This window comes from Paroedura picta, chromosome 3 (assembly GCF_049243985.1).
Source record: "Paroedura picta isolate Pp20150507F chromosome 3, Ppicta_v3.0, whole genome shotgun sequence".
Classification (NCBI taxonomy): Eukaryota; Metazoa; Chordata; class Lepidosauria; order Squamata; family Gekkonidae; genus Paroedura; species Paroedura picta.
Window position 1 is genome coordinate 6,668,990 of NC_135371.1, and position 22,568 is coordinate 6,691,557.

The following is a 22,568-nucleotide window of genomic DNA, read 5'->3' on the forward strand; positions in this document are numbered from 1 at the left end:
ACAGTGATGAAAGTAGATTGTTGGCCATAAGGAGCCGAAACTTGGTCGGATCCAGTGATCCTTTGGTGGAAGCTGCTGGTGGCCATGGATCTTTCTCCTGGTTCCCTCCCTGGTCAAGTGACTCATTCTGACCCCATACAAATTTAGTCCTATGTTCAAGGGACCCATGTAGACAAATAGCCATGAGGGTCAGGGCAGTGCAAGGGACAGGCGGAAGGGCATGAAATCACCCTAGCAGATTTCTCCATCAGTACAGTTCCACTGACATAAAAGAGAAAGTGACACATTTTACCCATCTTCAGTGGAGGCTTCCTACCTGCACGGCTTTGAATTATCACGTCAGTAACTTCTGGAATTGGGCCAAACCTCTATGGTAAAACTGGCTTCTCCCACAGAGATTTGGCTGAAATATCAGAGTTTTGCCTGAGAGTCAATGGCATGTTGATGTCACCTCCCATGCAAGGTGGGCGACACGGCTTGGGCTTTCCTCTTAGTACTGGTAGTAAGAAGAAGAAGAAGAAGAAGAAGAAGAAGAAGAAGAAGAAGAAGAAGAAGAAGAAGAAGAAGAAGAAGAGTTGGTTCTTATATGCCGCTTTTCTCTATCCGAAGGAGGCTCAAAGCGTCTTACAGTCGCCTTCCCTTTCCTCTCCCCACAACAGGCACCCTGTGGGGTGGGTGAGGCTGAGAGAGCCCTGATATCACTGCTCGGTCAGAACAGTGCCGTGGCGAGCCCAAGGTCACCCAGCTGGATGCATGTGGGGGAGCGCAGAATCAAACCCGGCATGCCAGATTAGAAGTCCGCACTCCTAACCACTACACCAAACTGGCTCTCTGATAGCGATAGTGGAGGCCCGAAGCTGGCAGTCACAGGGCAGTGGGGGAGGCCGAGGGCATCACTGTAGGTTTGCAATTCCAAGTTGAGGAATTCCCAGATATTTGAGGTGGAGACTGGGGGGGGGGGGGCGAGACCAACTCTCCAAAGCAGCCATGATATTTCTGCAGCAAAGCCACGTTCACCTGCCCCTTCACTGACGTTGGGGAGGGGCTGTGGTTCACTGGCAGGACATCTGCTTGGCATGCAGAAGGTCCCGGTTTCAATCCCAGACACCTCCAATTAAACGGACCAGGCACTGGGTGATGTGCAAGACCTCTGCTTGACCCCTGGAGAGCTGCTGCCAATCACAGTACTGCCAATACGGAGCTTGATGGACAAGAGGTCTGATTTGGTACAAGAGAGCTTCATGCGTGGCCCCTGTCTCAGCTGGAGCCACACATAGAGTTGATTTTTGCAAACTTTTCTTCTCCCTCTGTGCACCTGCGCATGGAACCATCACAACTAGAGTGTACAGAAAGCGCAGTGGCAAGTCCCTCTCCTTATAATTACAATTAGTCAAATCATCATAATTTATTCTTCCTACCAAAGCTCTCCAGCACTCTCCCCCTCCCAAGATGGCCTTTGAACCTCATATGATAAAATTTAGAACCGAGTGCTGTAAGCGGTGACTTTTTCTTTTGCCCCTGTGATGTCTGCTGCACAAACATGTCCTCTTCCCCTGAGAGCCGGGGCTGAGATTGAAGAAGACCCATAAGCAGCATGAAGGTCCAGAGTATCCTTGGATCAGAGACCTCGCTGGGGCACCTTCTGTGTTTTTCTCTGGACTCTCCATCCTTAGCTTAGCAAAAAGAGCATTGGCTGCTTCTCTGTGTGCAAAATGCTGCTAAGTCACAGCTGACTTATGGAGGCCCTGTAGGATTTTCAAGGCACAAGAGGGACAGAGATGAGTGTCCATTGCTGGCCTCTGTGGAGCAACCCTGGATGTTGCTTAGCTTATGAGATCTGACAAAGTAGCTTTCTCAGGCCTTCCCAGTCAGGGCTGGCAGAGTTTCTCCGGAGCTGCTGATGACACTGGAGGTGATCCTGAGGGAGGCAACAGCTGTCTGCTGAGCCAGAGGGATGCTCCTTCTCTTGCTGCTGCTCCTGCCCCAGGCTGCCTGTGGGACACGGAAGGCAAAATGCAACCTGAATCTGGACAAGGATGAATTGGAGCCGCTGAATTATTACAAGCCAGGAGACCACCTGATCAGTGGGGTCGTCTCCACCACGAAAAGGTTCCTACGTCACACTTTCTCCAGGCTCTATTTGAACAGAATATTCGGGTAAGTGATTACGCAGTGAGCAACCTCAATGTTCCTAATCTCTTCCGATGTCACCTGTAGGATATTCCTCATATGCTGCTGAATCATAAAAAATTTTAATCTTGATATTATCGAGCTAGGAGGGGCCCGTTTCCGCACTGGAGGTTTCATGCCAGTTTGCAGGCTGGAGTTATAGTCGTGTCAGGTTGCCCCACCTCTTCCTGCACCCACACGGCGGAGCATTTAGCCCAGTGCACCTCACCCGGCCCCAATTTGTGCTCCTGCACGGGAGCTGGGGCAGTAAAGTTCCCAGTGCGTAAATGGTCAATGTGACCCCAGGAAGAAACCCGGCTTAAGAAGGAACAGTTGTATTGCTCATTCAATAAAGTCTGTTCTCCCCTTTTGTCAAACACCACTGTGTGAATATTCTTTAGATGACGCTTTCAGTGGCAAATGAAGGTCACCTTACAGCCACCTACAGGACCGATTGCATCAGGACTAACAATCACAAAGATTTCAGTTGGGGCTACTGAAACTGTAGACTAATGAATAAAATGCAGAGATCGGTATTGTCTGGAAAGACCCATGGAGTTACAGAAGAAGGGACTTGGTAGGGTGTGGTCAGTGGATGGGGAATGAACGTCTGACACATCTTTCCCCTTTAGGCGTGCGTACAGAGGGCATCGGCACATCCTGCCCATCTTGTTGGCCGTTCAAGAGGTCAACCAGAACCCTGGTCTCTTGCAGAACGTTACCCTGGGCTACGACATCTACAACAACTTTTTCAATGAAAGGCTGACCTACGATGCCACACTAGACACCGTCTCTGCCGGCCACAAGAACATTCCCAACTACGGCTGCGGAGGAGAGAACGGCCTGTCCAGTCTCATCGAAGGAGCGGACTCTGAAATCTCCCTCCACATTTCAACCCTGTTGAGCAACTACAAAGTCCCACAGGTTGGACCTGGGGGGAGGGTGGGAGGTGTGCCAAGTGATTCTCCTTCTGTTGTCTCTTTCCACAGGAAGACTCAATCCTATGGTGGGTGTCCAATTTTTGATTCAGTCTCTGTAGAAGCAGCAGTCCCTAGGAAGCTCTTAGAATACCATTTTAAAATAGTTCAGGCTCTGCAGGATTTATCACCTATAACCTTGCTGGGAAGTTTGACATTGTTAACTGAGAAGCTAAGGTATAAATGAAAAATATTCAGGGTTTTTCCTTTTTTAAAGTTTCCTTTTCAATTGATCCAGTTCCTGGATCTAGAGAATAGTTTTCCCAGAAGAAGACTTCTTCTGTTTGTGAAAGCAGGAAACTACCAGAATTCCGCAAATAAATGAGTTTCCTCCGTGGCCACGGGATCCTTTGTATGTCAGCATCCTTTCTCTCAGGTCAAAAGATGGTCCTTGCTCTCTGTAAGGAACCAAAAAGTCGAGCTGCAAAATAATATTTTAAAAAATCATTACACATGTTTATTAAACAAAGAGCACCAATAATATATTAAAAACAATGTAAAAACAACATATATCTAACTGCACAAGACAGAATAAACTAGGCGTGTTTCAACCCACGGGGGTCTTCCTCAGTGGTCAATTTAATGTGTGAAAGGCTCTCTTGTATAAGGATCAAAATCTAAAGGCTTGCTGGGTGGCAAAGAAAAATCCTGAAAAAATAAATGTTTAAGACAAGTTAGAATGAGTATGTGTGTGTGTGTATACACACACACACACACATATACTAGCAAGAAAGCCCATTGCAACCAGGAATGCAATGAAGCAAGGGTTGTTTGCAGTTTGGGGCTCGTTTGCAGTTTCTCTCTCTCTCCATAGCAGGTAATCAGGGGTCGTTTGCGGTTTGGCAGGGCTCTCTAATTTAATATATATTTTTGGCAGGGAAGTCTAATTTAATATATTTTAATGTATTTAATATATTTGATTTTCATAAACATGGTGGTAACTTACTGTTCAGTGTAGCTCCAGCTAGCGTTTCCAAAGTATCTGGTTTGAAGCCCACCTTCTAAAATCTGGGGCCACCACTCTATAAAGAAGATGGAAATAAAACATGTGTTGTTTTTACTTTGTTTTTAATATATCATTGCTGCACTTTGTTTAATAAATATTTGTAATATTTTTAATATTGTTTTGCAACTCAACTTTTGGGTTCCTGACTTCTGTTCAGTTTGAGGTTTTGTTCCCTTTTTTCGGTTTTGCCTTATTCTCTGTGGTCAATTGGTTGAGGACATGGTGACCGGAAGGTCATAGAGGCCTTCTTCATCCCCTTCTATACATAAGGCAGCGGAGAGAAATTGGACAGTGTTTTAATCTATTTTAATGGGGGGGCCTATATTTATTGTTGTAAACTGCCCTGAGTACATTCTTGGGGGAGGGGTGTGTATAAATCAAATTATAACAATAAAAAGATTAAAATTAAAAATTCCTCCCTCGTCCCAGTGGCTATTGCGCTAGAAATAAATTACGGTTAGTGAACAACATGCATTTGAGATTTTGTTTTGAAACTAAAGCAAGGCACCAATATCTTCCCCTATTCCTTTCTAGGTCAGTTTTGGTTCTGTTTCAGGTGTTTTAAGCGATAAGACTCGATTCCCGTTTTTCTATTGGATGTTCCCCAAAGAAGAAGTTGTGCACATGGGCATTGTCCAATTGCTCCTGCACTTCGGATGGACCTGGATTGGCCTCATTGCTCCGGACACGGACAACGGAGAAAGGTTCCTGAGGACCCTGACCCCTCTCCTCACCATACATGGAATTTGTGTGGCTTTCTCCATCAGCGTGCCTGGGTTCCGTCTGGAAAATCGAGTGGCACCCATGACCTCCTTCCCATTATTGAGTCAAATCAGTGTGGTGGTTTATTATGGGCAAAGTAGCCACTTCTATGACACAATATTCATTGTTCAAAGAGCAAATGAAAAGTACAGTAAACCGATAGCAGGGAAAGTCTGGATTACCACAACAACGTGGGACCTCACTTTCAGTTTACCCTATAGAGATCTGGTTTCGGAGCACATTGATGGATTTTTTTCATTCTTAATCCAAGCAAACCAAAGGAGAAAATACGATAATCGTGCATCCTTTCTATCAGATATTGAGCAATTTGGGGAGAGGGCATTTCGTTGCTCCTACTCAAAGCACGTTCTGTCTGCAAAAGGAAAAACCAGATGCAGAGAAAAAGAAAAACTGGAGACCTTCCCGCGGGGGCTGCGTGAAAAGATCCTCTCTCAAGAGAGCTACAGCATTTCCAACACAATCTGGGCCGTGGCTCATGCCTTAAATGCTGCCTACTCAGCCAGACCCAAGCGGAGGGTGATGGTGGGCGGAGACCACCGGGAAGTTCAGAGAGTCCAGTCCTGGCAGGTAGAGTTTCGGGAGGGAAGGGAGAACAGCAGGGGTTTGATGCCACTTCTCCAAAGGAGTGATTGTCTCTTATTTATTTATTTGCTTGTTAGTTTGTTTATATTGAGATGTTTAGACAGCCCCTTTCCAAAAAATGGTTCTGGGACGGTGTACAACAATAAAAATGCAAGGTATAAAATGACACCATTAAAACATTAACTGTGAGAACCAGCTTGGGGTAGTGGTTGGGAGCGTGGACTTCTAATCCAGCGAGCTGGGTTCGATTCTCCACTCCCCCACATGCAGCCAGCTGTGCTCCCCACAGTACTGAGAAAGCTGTTCTGACCGAGCAGTAATATCAGGGCTCTCTTATCCTCACCTCTCCCACAGAGTGTCTGGGGTGGGGAGAGGAAAGGAAAGGTAACTGTAAGCCGCTTTGAGACTCCCTCGGGCAGAGAAAAGCGGCATAGAAGAACCAACTCTTCTTCTTCATCATTAAAATTCAATTAAAACTGAATTCTTAAATCCTACAATTTGCTTCGCCTTAACAAGAACAGCCCAAGGAGCTAGACAAACAGAATACGATGTGATTTGTGGAAACCTGGCTTAAAGGAGGAGAGATGCTTATCCCACAATAGCCCCAAACAGAGGCAGACAGGGGGTCCAGATGGATGGTTGGGTTGCATTCGGACCTCAACCAAAAGGTAATAATAACTGCATATTTTCAAAATGCTCGGTTCCTCTGCTCTAATTTTCTGGAGGGACCAGGCCTAGTCCAAAAGTTCGAACACGGGGGATCCCCAGGCCCCACCAAGAGGCAAGCATCCCTAGCAGAGGTGCTGATGATTTCTATTCTTAAAATGCTCTCTCTCTCTCTAGCTTCATCCTTTCCTCAGGAACCTCCAGTTTTACAATGTTTCCCTGGATGGTGTGTATTTTGATGAGAAGGGAGATCTGGCAGCTGACCTGGATATTGTGCACTGGGTGGCATTTCCTAATATAACCATTGGTGACGTGAAATTTGGGAGTATCAAGAGACAGGCATCGACAGACACAAAGGTCACGGTTCAAGAAGGCGCCATTATCTGGCCCGCCAGAATTAACCGGGTGAGGAGATTTCCTGTTTCATTACGTTCCCAGTCGATTGTGCTAAGTAACTGAGTAATTCATATATACATTGCAAACCAGATCTGATCCCTGTGCAGTCAAGTTCAAGGCTGACAGATGAGCAAAGGAAGAAGCTAGCAAGAAGCAGCCCAGAAACAGAGGCGGGTATCTAAGGTCCGTTTGAGTTTGCATAACCGTCGGTCCATGTCCATGGAAACCATGAAAATCAGGACCCTACAGGGCACGTATTTTGGCTCAGGCAATTTTCAGGCTTGATTTCTTCACTGGGAAAAGATAGATGAGGAGGGACTGTGACTTACTGGTAGATCATCTGCTTAGCATGCGGAAGGTCCTGTGTTCAACTCCGTGTAAGCAGACCAAGTAGTAGGCGATGTGAAAGAATCTCTGCTGGAAACCCTGGAGAGCAATACCAACCTTTATTGGCCAATAGTCTGATTCAGCATAAGGCACCTTCATGAGTTCCAACCTGTAGTATGACATTTGGAAGATCATTCTCTGTCCACCAGGTCAAGACAGTAGGCCAATCTCATGGCCAAATGAGAAGCTTCATTTACTTCTTTGCACCAGCTTGGTGTAGTGGTTAAGAGCGGGGGCGGCTTCTAAGCTGGTCATCCAGGTTTGATTCACTCCTCCTCCTGATGCAGCCAGCTAGGTGACCTTGGGCTTGTCACAGCCCTGATAGTACTGTTCTCACAGAGCAGTCTTGTCAGAGCTCTCTCAGCCCCACCTACCTCACAGGGTGTCTGTTGCAGGGAGAGGAAGGGAAGGTGATTGTTAAGCCACTTTGAGACTTCTTCGGGCAATGAAAAGTGGGTCATAAAAACCAACTCGTTTTTCCTTCTTCTCCATGACCTTCTTTGCACAATGACAACTTTGAGGCCTATGTGCTTGCAATCCATCATTCCCTAAACCAAATTTCAACTTAAGATCCTGACTTTCCAAGAAAAAGATGAGGAAGCCCTGAAAAAGGAACTTGCATGGAACAGCTCCCACCCCATTCAGAAGGAATTCTGGCAGCAAATGACTTGGCCTTGTCTCCTTTGGGGATCTCAGTTGCCATCTGGGCCTTGCAGGCCAAATCCCTTGTTCTAAGTGGCCTTAAGTAAAGGAGGAATTGGGAGGCATGATGAGAGTTTGGAAGTGGTAAACTTTCACAGTAAAAGGCATGCAGGTAGAAGTCCTTTCTGATCAGGTGACTTGGTTCCCTCACACATTTGTCTTTCTAGGCCCAGCCTCAATCGAGGTGCACCGAAAGCTGTCGCCCGGGATACACAAAACTGGCTCGGGACGGAGAGCCCATTTGCTGCTTTGATTGTTCTCCATGCAAGGAATGGACCGTTTCCACACAAGAAGGTAGGAAGGTGGTCCCATGGGAATGGGCAACCTTTAGGGCATGCAGTGAAGACTCACAGAAGCCCACAGAGGTGCATGGAACAAGGTTATGGGATGGACTGTTGTGGGGGTACAGTCAGGGCCTTTACGCACGGGGATCTTTGTTGCAAATTGTTTGCGGAATGAAAAATCACCATTTAAAATAGTGGAATTCGTCGTTATGCATACCTGCCTTTGTAGTGGAATCAGTTGCGTTTTTTAGCGTTTCCCACAGGCTTCCGGTCTCGGCAGAAATCGCTAGAAAGGAAGCGCTATTGCCAAGCTCGTCCCGCCCCTGGCCGTCAAGCAGCCAATGGGCAGCCGTTAGCATGCTCCCAAACAGCCCCTTTCCCTTTAAGAAAGGTTTAAAAAAAAAAAAAACAGACCCATAGGAACGAATCTAGGTAGATTCGTTGCAACGGAGAGACCCATCCAGCTGCCTAATGTGAGCTGTCGTTTGATTGTATGATCGTTGGCACGCTGCCTCGAGTGATAAAAAAAAAATCCCCCCCCCCTCTCACGGGCCCGATTTTCGGCTGAATTAATGTGTAAAAAATAAAGGGACTTTATTTCAGCAAACGGGCTTTTATGTGGTTTGTGCTTAGTGACTAAAGGTGAAGGACTGAAGCCAGGGAAGCCTCTAAACAGAAAGAGGCTCGCTGGTGCGTTTATCCCCGCTCGCTCGGAGAAAAAAAAATGGCGATCGCTTCGCCGGAAGTTTGGAGGACAGGCTCAGGGGGAGGGACTTTGAAGAACCCGCAACAATGGTAACGCACAGGTCTTTAGCGCTAGTGTTGCAGATTGGTTGCAGGAGTGTATCGCTATCCGGAGGGTGAATCCACTTTTCTGGATTCCCCTAAAAGCGCTACAACGAAGCGCTTTTTGCTGATTGGTTTCAGGAGTGTTGCAGATTGTCTGCGACGTCGTGCGTTAAGGCAAATTAGTAGCGTTTTCAATTAGCAACCATTGTGCTATTTTGAAGCCGTGCGAAATGGCCCTCAATTTCTCTCTTTTCTTTAACACCTTCCTGTGCATAGATTCAAATTCATTAAGTAAGTAAGATGAATGAATGCCGGAAATGAAATCGCTTTTGTTGTTTTCAGATGCAGACCACTGCACCCGGTGTCCAGAAGATCAGCATCCAAACAAGGACAGGGATGGATGCATCCCCAAGACTGTTACCTTTCTATCCTATCAAGAGCCTTTGGGCCTCACATTGGCTTTCTTCGCTCTGTTCTTGTCTCTTTCCACAGGGTGTGTCTTGGGCATCTTCATTAAATACTTAGAAACTCCTATGGTCAAAGCCAACAACCGGGACCTCAGCTACACCCTCCTTGTCTCCCTCCTGCTTTGCTTCCTGTCCTCCTTGTTATTCATTGGCCACCCTGGAAGAGTCACCTGCCTCCTCCGGCAAACGGCCTTCAGCATCGTCTTCTCCATCGCTGTCTCTTCTGTGTTGGCCAAAACTATCACTGTGGTGCTGGCCTTCATGGCCACAAAGCCAGGGAACAGGATGAGGAAATGGCTGGGGAAGAGCTTGGCAAAGAGAATCGTTGTTTCTTGCACCCTTATTCAGGCAGCCATCTGCTTTGTCTGGCTGGGAGCTGCTCCCCCTTTCCCGGAGACTGACATGCACTCCCTACCCAGGCAGATCACACTGCAATGCAACGAAGGATCTGTCACCATGTTCTATGTGGCCCTTGGATACATGGGCCTCCTATCAACAGTCAGTTTCGTGGTAGCCTTCTTAGCTAGGGATCTACCTGGGGCCTTCAATGAAGCCAAGCTGATCACCTTCAGCATGCTGGTCTTCTGTAGCGTTTGGGTGTCTTTTGTGCCCACCTACCTGAGCACCAAAGGGAAGTACATGGTAGCCGTGCAGATCTTCTCCATCCTGGCCTCCAGTGCTGGCTTACTGGGCTGCATCTTTATTCCCAAATGTCATATTATAATACTGAGGCCTGGTCTGAATACAAAGGAGCATCTAATGATGAAAATAAAAGATGGCACCTGATTTTTACTGCTTCGCAAATAATTGGCATGCCTATGTCCATAGGGGATGAGCAAAACCAATGTCATTGTCTTCATAGACGACCCCTTAGTTGCTCTTCCAACAAATATCTGTTTGCTTCTTGTACATCACAAGGGATACTAATTGTGGGTGATGAAGGGGAGATAAATGAATGATGGGACATAAAAGGTAAAGGTAAAGGTATACCCTGTGCAAGCACCGAGTCATGTCTGACCCTTGGGGTGACGCCCTCTAGCGTTTTCATGGCAGACTCAATACGGGGTGGTTTGCCAGTGCCTTCCCCAGTCATTACCGTTTACCCCCCAGCAAGCTGGGTACTCATTTTACCGACCTCGGAAGGATGGAAGGCTGAGTCAACCTTGAGCCGGCTGCTGGGATCGAACTCCCAGCCTTATGGGCAAAGCTTTCAGACAGCTGCCTTACCACTCTGCGCCACATAGGAACTGGAAAAACATGATGGGCATATATTTCTATAAACAGTGATGAAAGTAGATTGTTGGCCATAAGGAGCCCAAACTTGGTCGGATCCAGTGATCCTTTGGTGGAAGCTGCTGGTGGCCATGGATCTTTCTCCTGGTTCCCTCCCTGGTCAAGTGACTCATTCTGACCCCATACAAATTTAGTCCTATGTTCAAGGGACCCATGTAGACAAATAGCCATGAGGGTCAGGGCAGTGCAAGGGACAGGCGGAAGGGCATGAAATCACCCTAGCAGATTTCTCCATCAGTACAGTTCCACTGACATAAAAGAGAAAGTGACACATTTTACCCATCTTCAGTGGAGGCTTCCTACCTGCACGGCTTTGAATTATCACGTCAGTAACTTCTGGAATTGGGCCAAACCTCTATGGTAAAACTGGCTTCTCCCACAGAGATTTGGCTGAAATATCAGAGTTTTGCCTGAGAGTCAATGGCATGTTGATGTCACCTCCCATGCAAGGTGGGCGACACGGCTTGGGCTTTCCTCTTAGTACTGGTAGTAAGAAGAAGAAGAAGAAGAAGAAGAAGAAGAAGAAGAAGAAGAAGAAGAGTTGGTTCTTATATGCCGCTTTTCTCTATCCGAAGGAGGCTCAAAGCGTCTTACAGTCGCCTTCCCTTTCCTCTCCCCACAACAGGCACCCTGTGGGGTGGGTGAGGCTGAGAGAGCCCTGATATCACTGCTCGGTCAGAACAGTGCCGTGGCGAGCCCAAGGTCACCCAGCTGGATGCATGTGGGGGAGCGCAGAATCAAACCCGGCATGCCAGATTAGAAGTCCGCACTCCTAACCACTACACCAAACTGGCTCTCTGATAGCGATAGTGGAGGCCCGAAGCTGGCAGTCACAGGGCAGTGGGGGAGGCCGAGGGCATCACTGTAGGTTTGCAATTCCAAGTTGAGGAATTCCCAGATATTTGAGGTGGAGACTGGGGGGGGGGGCGAGACCAACTCTCCAAAGCAGCCATGATATTTCTGCAGCAAAGCCACGTTCACCTGCCCCTTCACTGACGTTGGGGAGGGGCTGTGGTTCACTGGCAGGACATCTGCTTGGCATGCAGAAGGTCCCGGTTTCAATCCCAGACACCTCCAATTAAACGGACCAGGCACTGGGTGATGTGCAAGACCTCTGCTTGACCCCTGGAGAGCTGCTGCCAATCACAGTACTGCCAATACGGAGCTTGATGGACAAGAGGTCTGATTTGGTACAAGAGAGCTTCATGTGTGGCCCCTGTCTCACCTGGAGCCACACATAGAGTTGATTTTTGAAAACTTTTCTTCTCCCTCTGTGCACCTGCGCATGGAACCATCACAACTAGAGTGTACAGAAAGCGCAGTGGCAAGTCCCTCTCCTTATAATTACAATTAGTCAAATCATCATAATTTATTCTTCCTACCAAAGCTCTCCAGCACTCTCCCCCTCCCAAGATGGCCTTTGAACCTCATATGTTAAAATTTAGAACCGAGTGCTGTAAGTGGTGACTTTTTCTTTTGCCCCTGTGATGTCTGCTGCACAAACATGTCCTCTTCCCCTGAGAGCCGGGGCTGAGACTGAAGAAGACCCGTAAGCAGCATGAGGGTCCAGAGTATCCCTGGATCAGAGACCTCGCTGGGGCACCTTCTGTGTTTTTCTCTGGACTCTGCATCCTTAGCTTTGCAAAAACAGCACTGGCTGCTTCTCTGTGTGCAAAATGCTGCTAAGTCACAGCTGACTTACGGAGGCCCTGTACGGTGTTGAAGGCACAAGAGGGACAGAGATGAGTGTCCTTTGCTGGCCTCTGTGGAGCAACCCTGGATGTTGCTTAGCTTCTGAGATCTGACAAGAGTGGCTTTCCCAGGCCTTCCCAGTCAGGGCTGGCAGAGTTTCTCCGGAGCTGCCGATGCCACTGGAGGTAACCCTGAGGGAGGCAACAGCTGTCTGCTGAGCCAGAGGGATGCTCCTTCTCTTGCTGCTGCTCCTGCCCCAGGCTGCCTGTGGGACACGGAAGGCAAAATGCAACCTGAATCTGGACAAGGATGAATTGGAGCCGCTGAATTATTACAGGCCAGGAGACCACCTGATCAGTGGGGTCATCTCCACAACGAAAAGGTTCCTACGTCACACTTTCTCCAGGCTCTATTTGAACAGAATATTCGGGTAAGTGATTACGCAGTGAGCAACCTCAATGTTCCTAATCTCTTCCGATGTCACCTGTAGGATATTCCTCATATGCTGCTGAATCATTAAAAAATTTAATCTTGATATTATCGAGCTAGGAGGGGCCCGTTTCCGCACTGGAGGTTTCATGCCAGTTTGCAGGCTGGAGTTATAGTCGTGTCAGGTTGCCCCACCTCTTCCTGCACCCACACGGCGGAGCATTTAGCCCAGTGCACCTCACCCGGCCCCAATTTGTGCTCCTGCACGGGAGCTGGGGCAGTAACGTTCCCAGTGCGTAAATGGTCAATGTGACCCCAGGAAGAAACCCGGCTTAAGAAGGAACAGTTGTATTGCTCATTCAATAAAGTCTGTTCTCCCCTTTTGTCAAACACCACTGTGTGAATATTCTTTAGATGACGCTTTCAGTGGCAAATGAAGGTCACCTTACAGCCACCTACAGGACCGATTGCATCAGGACTAACAATCACAAAGATTTCAGTTGGGGCTACTGAAACTGTAGACTAATGAATAAAATGCAGAGATCGGTATTGTCTGGAAAGACCCATGGAGTTACAGAAGAAGGGACTTGGTAGGGTGTGGTCAGTGGATGGGGAATGAACGTCTGACACATCTTTCCCCTTTAGGCGTGCGTACAGAGGGCATCGACACATCCTGCCCATCTTGTTGGCCGTTCAAGAGGTCAACCAGAACCCGGGTCTCTTGCAGAACGTTACCCTGGGCTACGACATCTATAACAACTTTTTCAATGAAAGACTGACCTACGATGCCACACTAGACACCCTCTCTGCCGGCCACAAGAACATTCCCAACTACGGCTGTGAAGGAGAGAACGGCCTGTCCAGTCTCATCGAAGGGGCAGACCCTGAAATCTCCCTCCACATTTCAACCCTGTTGAGCAACTACAAAGTCCCACAGGTTGGATCTGGGGGTGGGTGGGAGGTGTGCGAAGGGATTCTCCTTCTGTTGTCTCTTTCCCCAGGAAGACTCAATCCTATGGTGGGTGTCCAGTTTTTGATTCAGTCTCTGTAGAAGCAGCAGTCCCTAGGAAGCTCGTAGAATACCATTTTAAAATAGTTCAGGCTCTGCAGGATTTATCGCCTATAACCTTGCTGGGAAGTTAGACAATGTTAACTGAGAAGCTAAGGTATACATGAAAAATATTTAGGGTTTTTCCTTTTTTAAAGTTTCCTTTTCAATTGATCCAGTTCTTGGACTTAGAGAATAGTTTTCCCAGAAGAAGCCTTCTTCTTCTGTTTGTGAAAGCAGGAAACTGTCGGGAACCCGCTTGCTAACTGAAAAACAGGGTGCCCCTTTGAAGAAAACGTCACGCCAGGCCTGGTGAACGCTACAACAGGAACAAGCTTTATTTCAGCAACGTGGAGTCCGCTGGTATGGAGTAAGAGCTTCCACCGAACTCCAGGTGGAAGCTCCCTTTTATACAAAACCCACCTCCTTAGGCTGTATTGCCCCACCCAGTACTTGCGGAGGGAACATGCTGATACAATCATGACTCATGCACATATGCGAGGTTTTCCGGGGTTCCTGATGGCCCATTTTCCTGGAACAAAGGGCCATCTCCGGGCCCTTGTCAAAAGGTGGAGGGGGACATTGAGGTTCTTTAGCGGCCATTGCCACCTCAACGATCGGGTGGGGCGCCCAGCTGCCGGCTTGCCTATGATCACCATGCCCTACCTCCGTGATCGCGGGCGCCTCTGATGGCGGGGTTCGGTCCCGTTCCCAAGCCACCAAGGACCGAACCACGACAGAAACTACCAGAATTCCGCAAATAAATTAGTTTTCTCCGTGGCCACGGGATCCTTTGTATGTCAGCATCCTTTCTCTCAGGTCAAAAGATGGTCCTTGCTCTCTGTGAGGAACCAAAAAGTCGAGCTGCAAAATAATATTTAAAAAAATCATTACACATGTTTATTAAACAAAGAGCACCAATAATATATTAAAAACAATGTAAAAACAACATATATCTAACTGCACAAGACAGAATAAACTAAGCGTGTTTCGACCCACGGGGGTCTTCCTCAGTGGTCAATTTAATGTGTGAAAGGCTCTCTTGTATAAGGATCAAAATCTAAAGGCTTGCTGGGTGGCAAAGAAAAATCCTGAAAAAATAAATGTTTAAGACAAGTTAGAATGAGTATGTGTGTGTGTGTATACACACACACACACATATACTAGCAAGAAAGCCCATTGCAACCAGGAATGCAATGAAGCAAGGGTTGTTTGCAGTTTGGGGCTCGTTTGCAGTTTCTCTCTCTCTCCATAGCAGGTAATCAGGGGTCGTTTGCGGTTTGGCAGGGCTCTCTAATTTAATATATATTTTTGGCAGGGAAGTCTAATTTAATATATTTTAATGTATTTAATATATTTGATTTTCATAAACATGGTGGTAACTTACTGTTCAGTGTAGCTCCAGCTAGCGTTTCCAAAGTATCTGGTTTGAAGCCCACCTTCTAAAATCTGGGGCCACCACTCTATAAAGATGGAAATAAAATGTGTTGTTTTTACTTTGTTTTTAATATATCATTGCTGCACTTTGTTTAATAAATATTTGTAATATTTTTAATATTGTTTTGCAACTCAACTTTTGGGTTCCTGACTTCTGTTCAGTTTGGGGTTTTGTTCCCTTTTTTCGGTTTTGCCTTATTCTCTGTGGTCAATTGGTTGAGGACATGGTGACCGGAAGGTCATAGAGGCCTTCTTCATCCCCTTCTATACATAAGGCAGCGGAGAGAAATTGGACAGTGTTTTAATCTATTTTAATGGGGGGGCCTATATTTATTGTTGTAAACTGCCCTGAGTACATTCTTGGGGGAAGGGTGTGTATAAATCAAATTATAACAATAAAAAGATTAAAATTAAAAATTCCTCCCTCGTCCCAGTGGCTATTGCGCTAGAAATAAATTACGGTTAGTGAACAACATGCATTTGAGATTTTGTTTTGAAACTAAAGCAAGGCACCAATATCTTCCCCTATTCCTTTCTAGGTCAGTTTTGGTTCTGTTTCAGGTGTTTTAAGCGATAAGACTCGATTCCCGTTTTTCTATTGGATGTTCCCCAAAGAAGAAGTTGTGCACATGGGCATTGTCCAATTGCTCCTGCACTTCCGATGGACCTGGATTGGCCTCATTGCTCCAGACACGGACAACGGAGAAAGGTTCCTGAGGACCCTGACCCCTCTCCTCACCATACATGGAATTTGTGTGGCTTTCTCCATCAGCGTGCCTGGGTTCCGTCTGGAAAATCGAGTGGCACCCATGACCTCCTTCCCATTATTGAGTCAAATCAGTGTGGTGGTTTATTATGGGCAAAGCAGCCACTTCTATGACACAATATTCATTGTTCAAAGAGCAAATGAAAAGTACAGTAAACCGATAGCAGGGAAAGTCTGGATTACCACAACAACGTGGGACCTCACTTTCAGTTTACCCTATAGAGATCTGGTTTCGGAGCACATTGATGGATTTTTTTCATTCTTAATCCAAACAAACGAAAGGAGAAAATATGATAATCGCGCATCCTTTCTATCAGATATCGAGCAATTTGGGGAGAGGGCATTTCGTTGCTCCTACTCAAAGCACGTGCTGTCTGCAAAAGGAAAAACCAGATGCAGAGAAAAAGAAAAACTGGAGACCTTCCCGCGGGGGCTGCGTGAAAAGATCCTCTCTCCAGAGAGCTACAGCATTTCCAACACAATCCGGGCCGTGGCTCATGCCTTAAATGCTGCCTACTCAGCTAGACCCAAGCAGAGGGTGATGATGTGCGGAGACCACCGGGATGTTCAGAAAGTCCAACCCTGGCAGGTAGAGTTTGGGGAGGGAAGGGAGAACAGCAGAGGTTTTATGCCACTTCTCCAAAGGAGTGATTGTCTCTTATTTATTTATTTGCTTGTTAGTTTGTTTATATTGAGATGTTTAGACAGCCCCTTTCCCAAAAATGGTTCTGAGAAGGTGTACAACAATAAAAATACAAGGTATAAAACGACACCATTAAAACATTAACTGTGAGAACCAGCTTGGGGTAGCGGTTAGGAGCGTCAACTTCTAATCCAGCGAGCTGGGTTCGATTCTGCACTCCCCCACATGCAGCCAGCTGTGCTCCCCACAGTACTGAGAAAGCTGTTCTGACCGAGCAGTAATATCAGGGCTCTCTCAGCCTCACCCACCCCACTGGGTGTCTGTTGTGGGGAGAGGAAAGGGAAGGCGACTGTAGGCCGCTTTGAGACTCCTTCGGGTAGAGAAAAGTGGCATAGAAGAACCAACTCTTCTTCTTCATCATTAAAATTCAATTAAAACCGAATTCTTAAATCCTACAATTTGCTTCGCCTTAAAAAGAACAGCCCAGGGAGCTAGACAAACAGAATAAGATCTAATTTGTGGAAACTTGGCTTAAAGGAGGAGAGATGCTCATCCCGCAATAGTCCCAAACAGAGGCAGACAGGGGGTCCAGATGGATGGTTGGGTTGCATTCGGACCTCAACCAAAAGGTAATAATAACTGCATATTTTCAAAATGCTCGGTTCCTCTGCTCTAATTTTCTGGAGGGACCAGGCCTAGTCCAAAAGTTCGAACACGGGGGATCCCCAGGCACCACCAAGAGGCTAGCATCCCTAGCAGAGGTGCTGATGATTTCTATTCTTAAAATGCTCTCTCTCTCTCTCTCTCTCTCTCTCTAGCTTCATCCTTTCCTCAGGAACCTCCAGTTTTACAATGTTTCCCTGGATGGTGTGTATTTTGATGAGAAGGGAGATCTGGCAGCTGACCTGGATATTGTGAACTGGGTGGCATTTCCTAATATAACCATTGGTGACGTGAAATTTGGGAGTATCAAGAGACAGGCATCGACAGACACAAAGGTCACGGTTCAAGAAGACGCCATTATCTGGCCCGCCAGAATTAACCGGGTGAGGAGATTTCCTGTTTCATTACGTTCCCAGTCGATTGTGCTAAGTAACTGAGTAATTCGTATATACATTGCAAACCAGATCTGATCCCTGTGCAGTCAAGTTCAAGGCTGACAGATGAGCAAAGGAAGAAGCTAGCAAGAAGCAGCCCAGAAACAGAGGCGGGTATCTAAGGTCCGTTTGAGTTTGCATTACCGTCAGTCCATGTCCATGGAAACCATGAAAATCAGGACCCTACAGGGCACGTATTTTGGCTCAGGCAATTTTCAGGCTTGATTTCTTCACTGGGAAAAGATAGATGAGGAGGGACTGTGACTTACTGGTAGATCATCTGCTTAGCATGCGGAAGGTCCTGTGTTCAACTCCGTGTAAGCAGACCAAGTAGTAGGCGATGTGAAAGAATCTCTGCTGGAAACCCTGGAGAGCAATACCAACCTTTATTGGCCAATAGTCTGATTCAGCATAAGGCACCTTCATGAGTTCCAACCTGTAGTATGACATTTGGAAGATCATTCTCTGTCCACCAGGTCAAGACAGGAGGCCAATCTCATGGCCAGATGAGTAGCTTCATTTACTTCTTTGCACCAGCTTGGTGTAGTGGTTAAGAGCGGGGGCGGTTTCTAAGCTGGTCATCCAGGTTAGATTCACTACTCCTCCTGATGCAGTCAGCTAGGTGACCTTGGGCTTGTCACAGCCCTGATAGTACTGTTCTCACAGAGCAGTCTTGTCAGAGCTCTCTCAGCCCCACCTACCTCACAGGGTGTCTGTTGCAGGGAGAGGAAGGGAAGGTGATTGTTAAGCCACTTTGAGACTTCTTCGGGCAGTGAAAAGTGGGGCATAAAAACCAACTCTTTTTCTCCTTCTCCTTCTTCTCCATGACCTTCTTTGCACAATGACAACTTTGAGGCCTATGTGCTTGCAATCCATCATTCCCTAAACCAAATTTCAACTTAAGACCCTGACTTTCCAAGAAAAAGATGAGGAGGCCCTGAGAAAGGAACTTGCATGGAACAGCTCCCACCCCATTCAGAAGGAATTCTGGCAGCAAATGACTTGGCCTTGTCTCCTTTGGGGATCTCAGTTGCCATCTGGGCCTTGCAGGCCAAATCCCTTGTTCTAAGTGGCCTTAAGTAAAGGAGGAATTGGGAGGCATGATGAGAGTTTGGAAGTGGTAAACTTTCACAGTAAAAGGCATGCAGGTAGAAGTCCTTTCTGATCAGGTGACTTGGTTCCCTCACACATTTGTCTTTCTAGGCCCAGCCTCAATCGAGGTGCACCGAAAGCTGTCGCCCGGGATACACAAAACTGGCTCGGGACGGAGAGCCCATTTGCTGCTTTGATTGTTCTCCATGCAAGGAATGGACCGTTTCCACACAAGAAGGTAGGAAGGTGGTCCCATGGGAATGGGCAACCTTTAGGGCATGCAGTGAAGACTCACAGAAGCCCATAGAGGTGCATGGAACAAGGTTATGGGATGGACTGTTGTGGGGGTACAGTCAATTTCTCTCTTTTCTTTAACACCTTCCTGTGCATAGATTCAAATTCATTAAGTAAGTAAGATGAATGAATGCCGGAAATGAAATCGCTTTTGTTGTTTTCAGATGCAGACCACTGCACCCGGTGTCCAGAAGATCAGCATCCAAACAAGGACAGGGATGGATGCATCCCCAAGACTGTTACCTTTCTATCCTATCAGGAGCCTTTGGGCATCACTTTGGCTTTCCTTGCTCTGTTCTTGTCTCTTTCCACAGGGTGTGTCTTGGGCATCTTCATTAAATACTTAGAAACTCCCGTGGTCAGAGCCAACAACCGGGAGCTCAGCTACACCCTCCTTGTCTCCCTCCTGCTTTGCTTCCTGTCCTCCTTGTTATTCATTGGCCATCCTGGAAGAGTGACCTGCCTCCTCCGGCAAACAGCCTTCAGCATCGTCTTCTCCATTGCTGTCTCTTCTGTGTTGGCCAAAACAATCACTGTGGTGCTGGCCTTCATGGCCACAAAGCCAGGGAACAAAATGAGGAAATGGCTGGGGAAGAGCTTGGCAAAGAGAATCGTTGTTTCTTGCACCCTTATTCAGGCAGCCATCTGCTTTGTCTGGCTGGGAGCTGCTCCCCCTTTCCCAGAGACTGACATGCACTCCCTACCCAGGCACATCACACTGCAATGCAACGAAGGGTCTGTCACCATGTTCTATGTGGCCCTTGGATACATGGGCCTCCTATCAACAGTTAGTTTTGTGGTAGCCTTCTTAGCTAGGGATCTACCTGGGGCCTTCAATGAAGCCAAGCTGATCACCTTCAGCATGCTGGTCTTCTGCAGTGTTTGGGTCTCCTTTGTGCCTACCTACCTGAGCACCAAAGGGAAGAATATGGTAGCCGTACAGATCTTCTCCATCCTGGCCTCCAGCGCTGGCTTACTGGGCTGCATCTTTATTCCCAAATGTCATATTATAATACTGAGGCCTGGTCTGAATACAAAGGAGCATCTAATGATGAAAATAAAAGATGGCAGATGATTTTTATTGTACCGCAAATAACTGGCATGCCTAGGTCAACAAGGAATGAGCAAAATCAATGTCATTGCCTTCACAGACACCCCCTTAATTAATCTTTCAACCAATGTTTGTCCTCTTCATGTACATCACAAGGGAAACTAATTTTGAATGATGAAGGGGAGACAAATGAATGATCAGACATGGGAACTTGAAAAACATTAAAGGTAAAGGTATCTCCTGTGCAAGCACGGAGTCATGTCTGACTCCCCCTAGCGTTTTCTTGGCAGACTCAATACAGGGTGGCCTTGCCAGTGCCTTCCCCAGTCATGACCGTTTACCCCCCAGCAAGCTGGGTCCTCATTTTACCGACCTCGGAAGGATGGAAGGCTGAGTCAACCTTGAGCCGGCTGCTGGGATCGAACTCCCAACCTCATGGACAGACAGCTTCAGTCAGCATTTCTGCCGCTTACCACTCTGCGCCACAACAGGCTCTTGAAAAACATTATGGGCCTATATTCCTATAAAGCAGTGGTTCTCAACATACCTGATGGCGTAACTCCTTTTGGGTTGCTGAGGCCGCCGCCCTAAAGGGGGTCATAGAGTTGAGCATGGTGAACACAGAAGCCTGAGGCAGCCAGCGTTGGGGAGGGGAGGGGCACTGGCTGGCACACCACCAGTGCCAGTGCCCCTCCCCTCTGCAACGCTGGCCGCCTCGGGCTTCCGTGATCACCAAAGCGGCCGTATGCAACCCTCGCACCATTAGGAAAGGGGCAGTGTGCTGGCGGCAGGGGCACCGGTGTCCCCTGGGAAAAGGGTAAATGGACCCCCATGGGTCGTGACCCCCAGGTTGAGAACTGCTGCTATAAAGAGTGGGGAAAGTAGATTATTGACCAAACGGAATCTGGGTAAGATCCAGTGATCCTTTGGTGGAAGGTGTTGATGGCCATGGATCTTTCTCCTGGTTCCCTCCTTTGTCAAGTGATTCATTTGGATCCCAGACAAATTTATTCCTGAGGTCACAGGAACCACATGGACAAATAGCTGTTAGGGCCAGAAGGGTACAATGGACCGGGGGAGGAGTCTGAAATCACCCTTGCTGATTTCTCCATCAGTGCAACTCCACTGACATAAGATAAAAAGGGACACACTATCCCCTTTTCCCTTCCAGTTTGGTGTAGTGGTTAGGAGTGAGGACTTCTAATCTGGCATGCCGGGTTCGATTCTGCGCTCCCCCACATGCAGCCAGCTGGGTGACCTTGGGCTTGCCACAGCACTGATAAAACTGTTCTGACCGAACAGTAATATCTGGGCTCTCTCAGCCTCACCCACCTCACAGGGGGTCTGTTGTGGGGAGAGGAATGGGAAGGCGACTGTAAGCCGCTTTGGGTAGGGAAAAAGCGGCATATAAGAACCAACTCTTCTTCTTCTTCTTCTTCTTCTTCTTCTTCTTCTTCTTCTTCTTCTTCTTCTTCTTCTTCTTCTTCTTCCTCCTTAGTGCAGCCTTCCTACCTGCATGGCTGTTTGTCCACATGGATCCTGTAGCAATGAGACAAACCTGATTCCAAAAGCTATGACTGAGTTGCCATTTACCTCCCGCCAACTGATAAGGGATAGGGATGGGAGGGGCTTACCAGGAGAAAGGCCTGGGCCATGTTGCTAATATTGCACAGGAAGTGACATTATCATGCCAGTGACTTCTGGACAATACTCTGAACCCCGGCATTCCAGCTAGGACCCCTTCCCACGGTTTAGTAAATCTGCACCCACGCCCCAGTGGAAGAAGACTTAGCCTATGGCTGAACAAGATGGGAGGGGCCCGAATGATTAGAATCATAGAAGAGTTGGAAGGGGCCATACAGGCCATCTAGTCCAACCCCCTGCTCAACGCAGGATCAGCCCTAAGCATCCTAAAGCATGCAAGAAAAGTGTGCATCCAACCTTTGCTTGAAGACTGCCAGTGAGGGGGAGCTCACCACCTCCTTAGGCAGCCTATTCCACTGCTGAACTACTCTGACTGTGAACATTTTTTTCCTGATATCTAGCCTATATCGTTGTGCTTGTAGTTTAAACCCATTACTGCGTGTCCTTTCCTCTGCAGCCAAGTTATTAGAAGTTATCGCCACTTGTTGTTTATTGTAAAGTACTGATGTACTGTTGAGCCAATGGCAGAAAGATAGTTTGCATGGCAAGGGAGGTGATGTGATAGCTCTGCCTGAGCCCCTAGAGAGCTGCTGCCAATCACAATACGGACCTTAATGGACCAGGTGTCTGATTCGGGACAAGGGAGCCTCATCTGTGGCCTGTGTCCGACTTGGAGCTGCACATGGTGTTGATTTTTCCAAACTTTTGTTCTCCCTCTGTGCACCTGCGAACGGAACCACCACATTTGGAGTATATAGAAAGCGCCGTGGCGATTCCCTCTCCTTATAATTACCATTAGTCAAATCACCGTAATTTATTCTTCTCACCAAAGCTCTCCACCACTCTCCCCCTCCCAAGATGCCCTTTGAACCTC

The 22,568-nt window shown here is 47.4% G+C and overlaps 2 protein-coding genes across 2 annotated transcripts; both read left to right on the forward strand.

Moving 5' to 3' along the window:
• The first annotated feature begins 1,954 nt into the window (after positions 1-1,954).
• Positions 1,955-9,994, forward strand: LOC143834464 (vomeronasal type-2 receptor 26-like). Its single transcript, XM_077331288.1, has 6 exons — positions 1,955-2,157; positions 2,802-3,093; positions 4,687-5,502; positions 6,361-6,588; positions 7,836-7,962; positions 9,084-9,994. The coding sequence occupies exons 1-6, from the start codon at positions 1,955-1,957 to the stop codon at positions 9,992-9,994; spliced, it is 2,577 nt and encodes an 858-aa protein (XP_077187403.1).
• Positions 9,995-12,403: 2,409 nt separating this feature from the next.
• Positions 12,404-20,074, forward strand: LOC143834465 (vomeronasal type-2 receptor 26-like). Its single transcript, XM_077331290.1, has 6 exons — positions 12,404-12,623; positions 13,268-13,559; positions 15,647-16,462; positions 17,335-17,562; positions 18,817-18,943; positions 19,164-20,074. The coding sequence occupies exons 1-6, from the start codon at positions 12,421-12,423 to the stop codon at positions 20,072-20,074; spliced, it is 2,577 nt and encodes an 858-aa protein (XP_077187405.1). The 5' UTR covers positions 12,404-12,420.
• Positions 20,075-22,568: the final 2,494 nt, after the last annotated feature.

Bases quoted from the DNA above. Each gene is read 5' to 3' on its own strand.
- LOC143834464 (XM_077331288.1), top strand. From the start codon at position 1,955: ATGCTCCTTCTCTTGCTGCTGCTCCTGCCCCAGGCTGCCTGTGGGACA. The intron at 3,094-4,686 runs GTTGGACCTGGG...ATTCCTTTCTAG, and splicing joins GCAACTACAAAGTCCCACAG to GTCAGTTTTGGTTCTGTTTC. The intron at 7,963-9,083 runs GTAGGAAGGTGG...TGTTGTTTTCAG, and splicing joins GACCGTTTCCACACAAGAAG to ATGCAGACCACTGCACCCGG.
- LOC143834465 (XM_077331290.1), top strand. From the start codon at position 12,421: ATGCTCCTTCTCTTGCTGCTGCTCCTGCCCCAGGCTGCCTGTGGGACA. The intron at 12,624-13,267 runs GTAAGTGATTAC...TTTCCCCTTTAG, and splicing joins TATTTGAACAGAATATTCGG to GCGTGCGTACAGAGGGCATC. The intron at 17,563-18,816 runs GTGAGGAGATTT...TTGTCTTTCTAG, and splicing joins GGCCCGCCAGAATTAACCGG to GCCCAGCCTCAATCGAGGTG.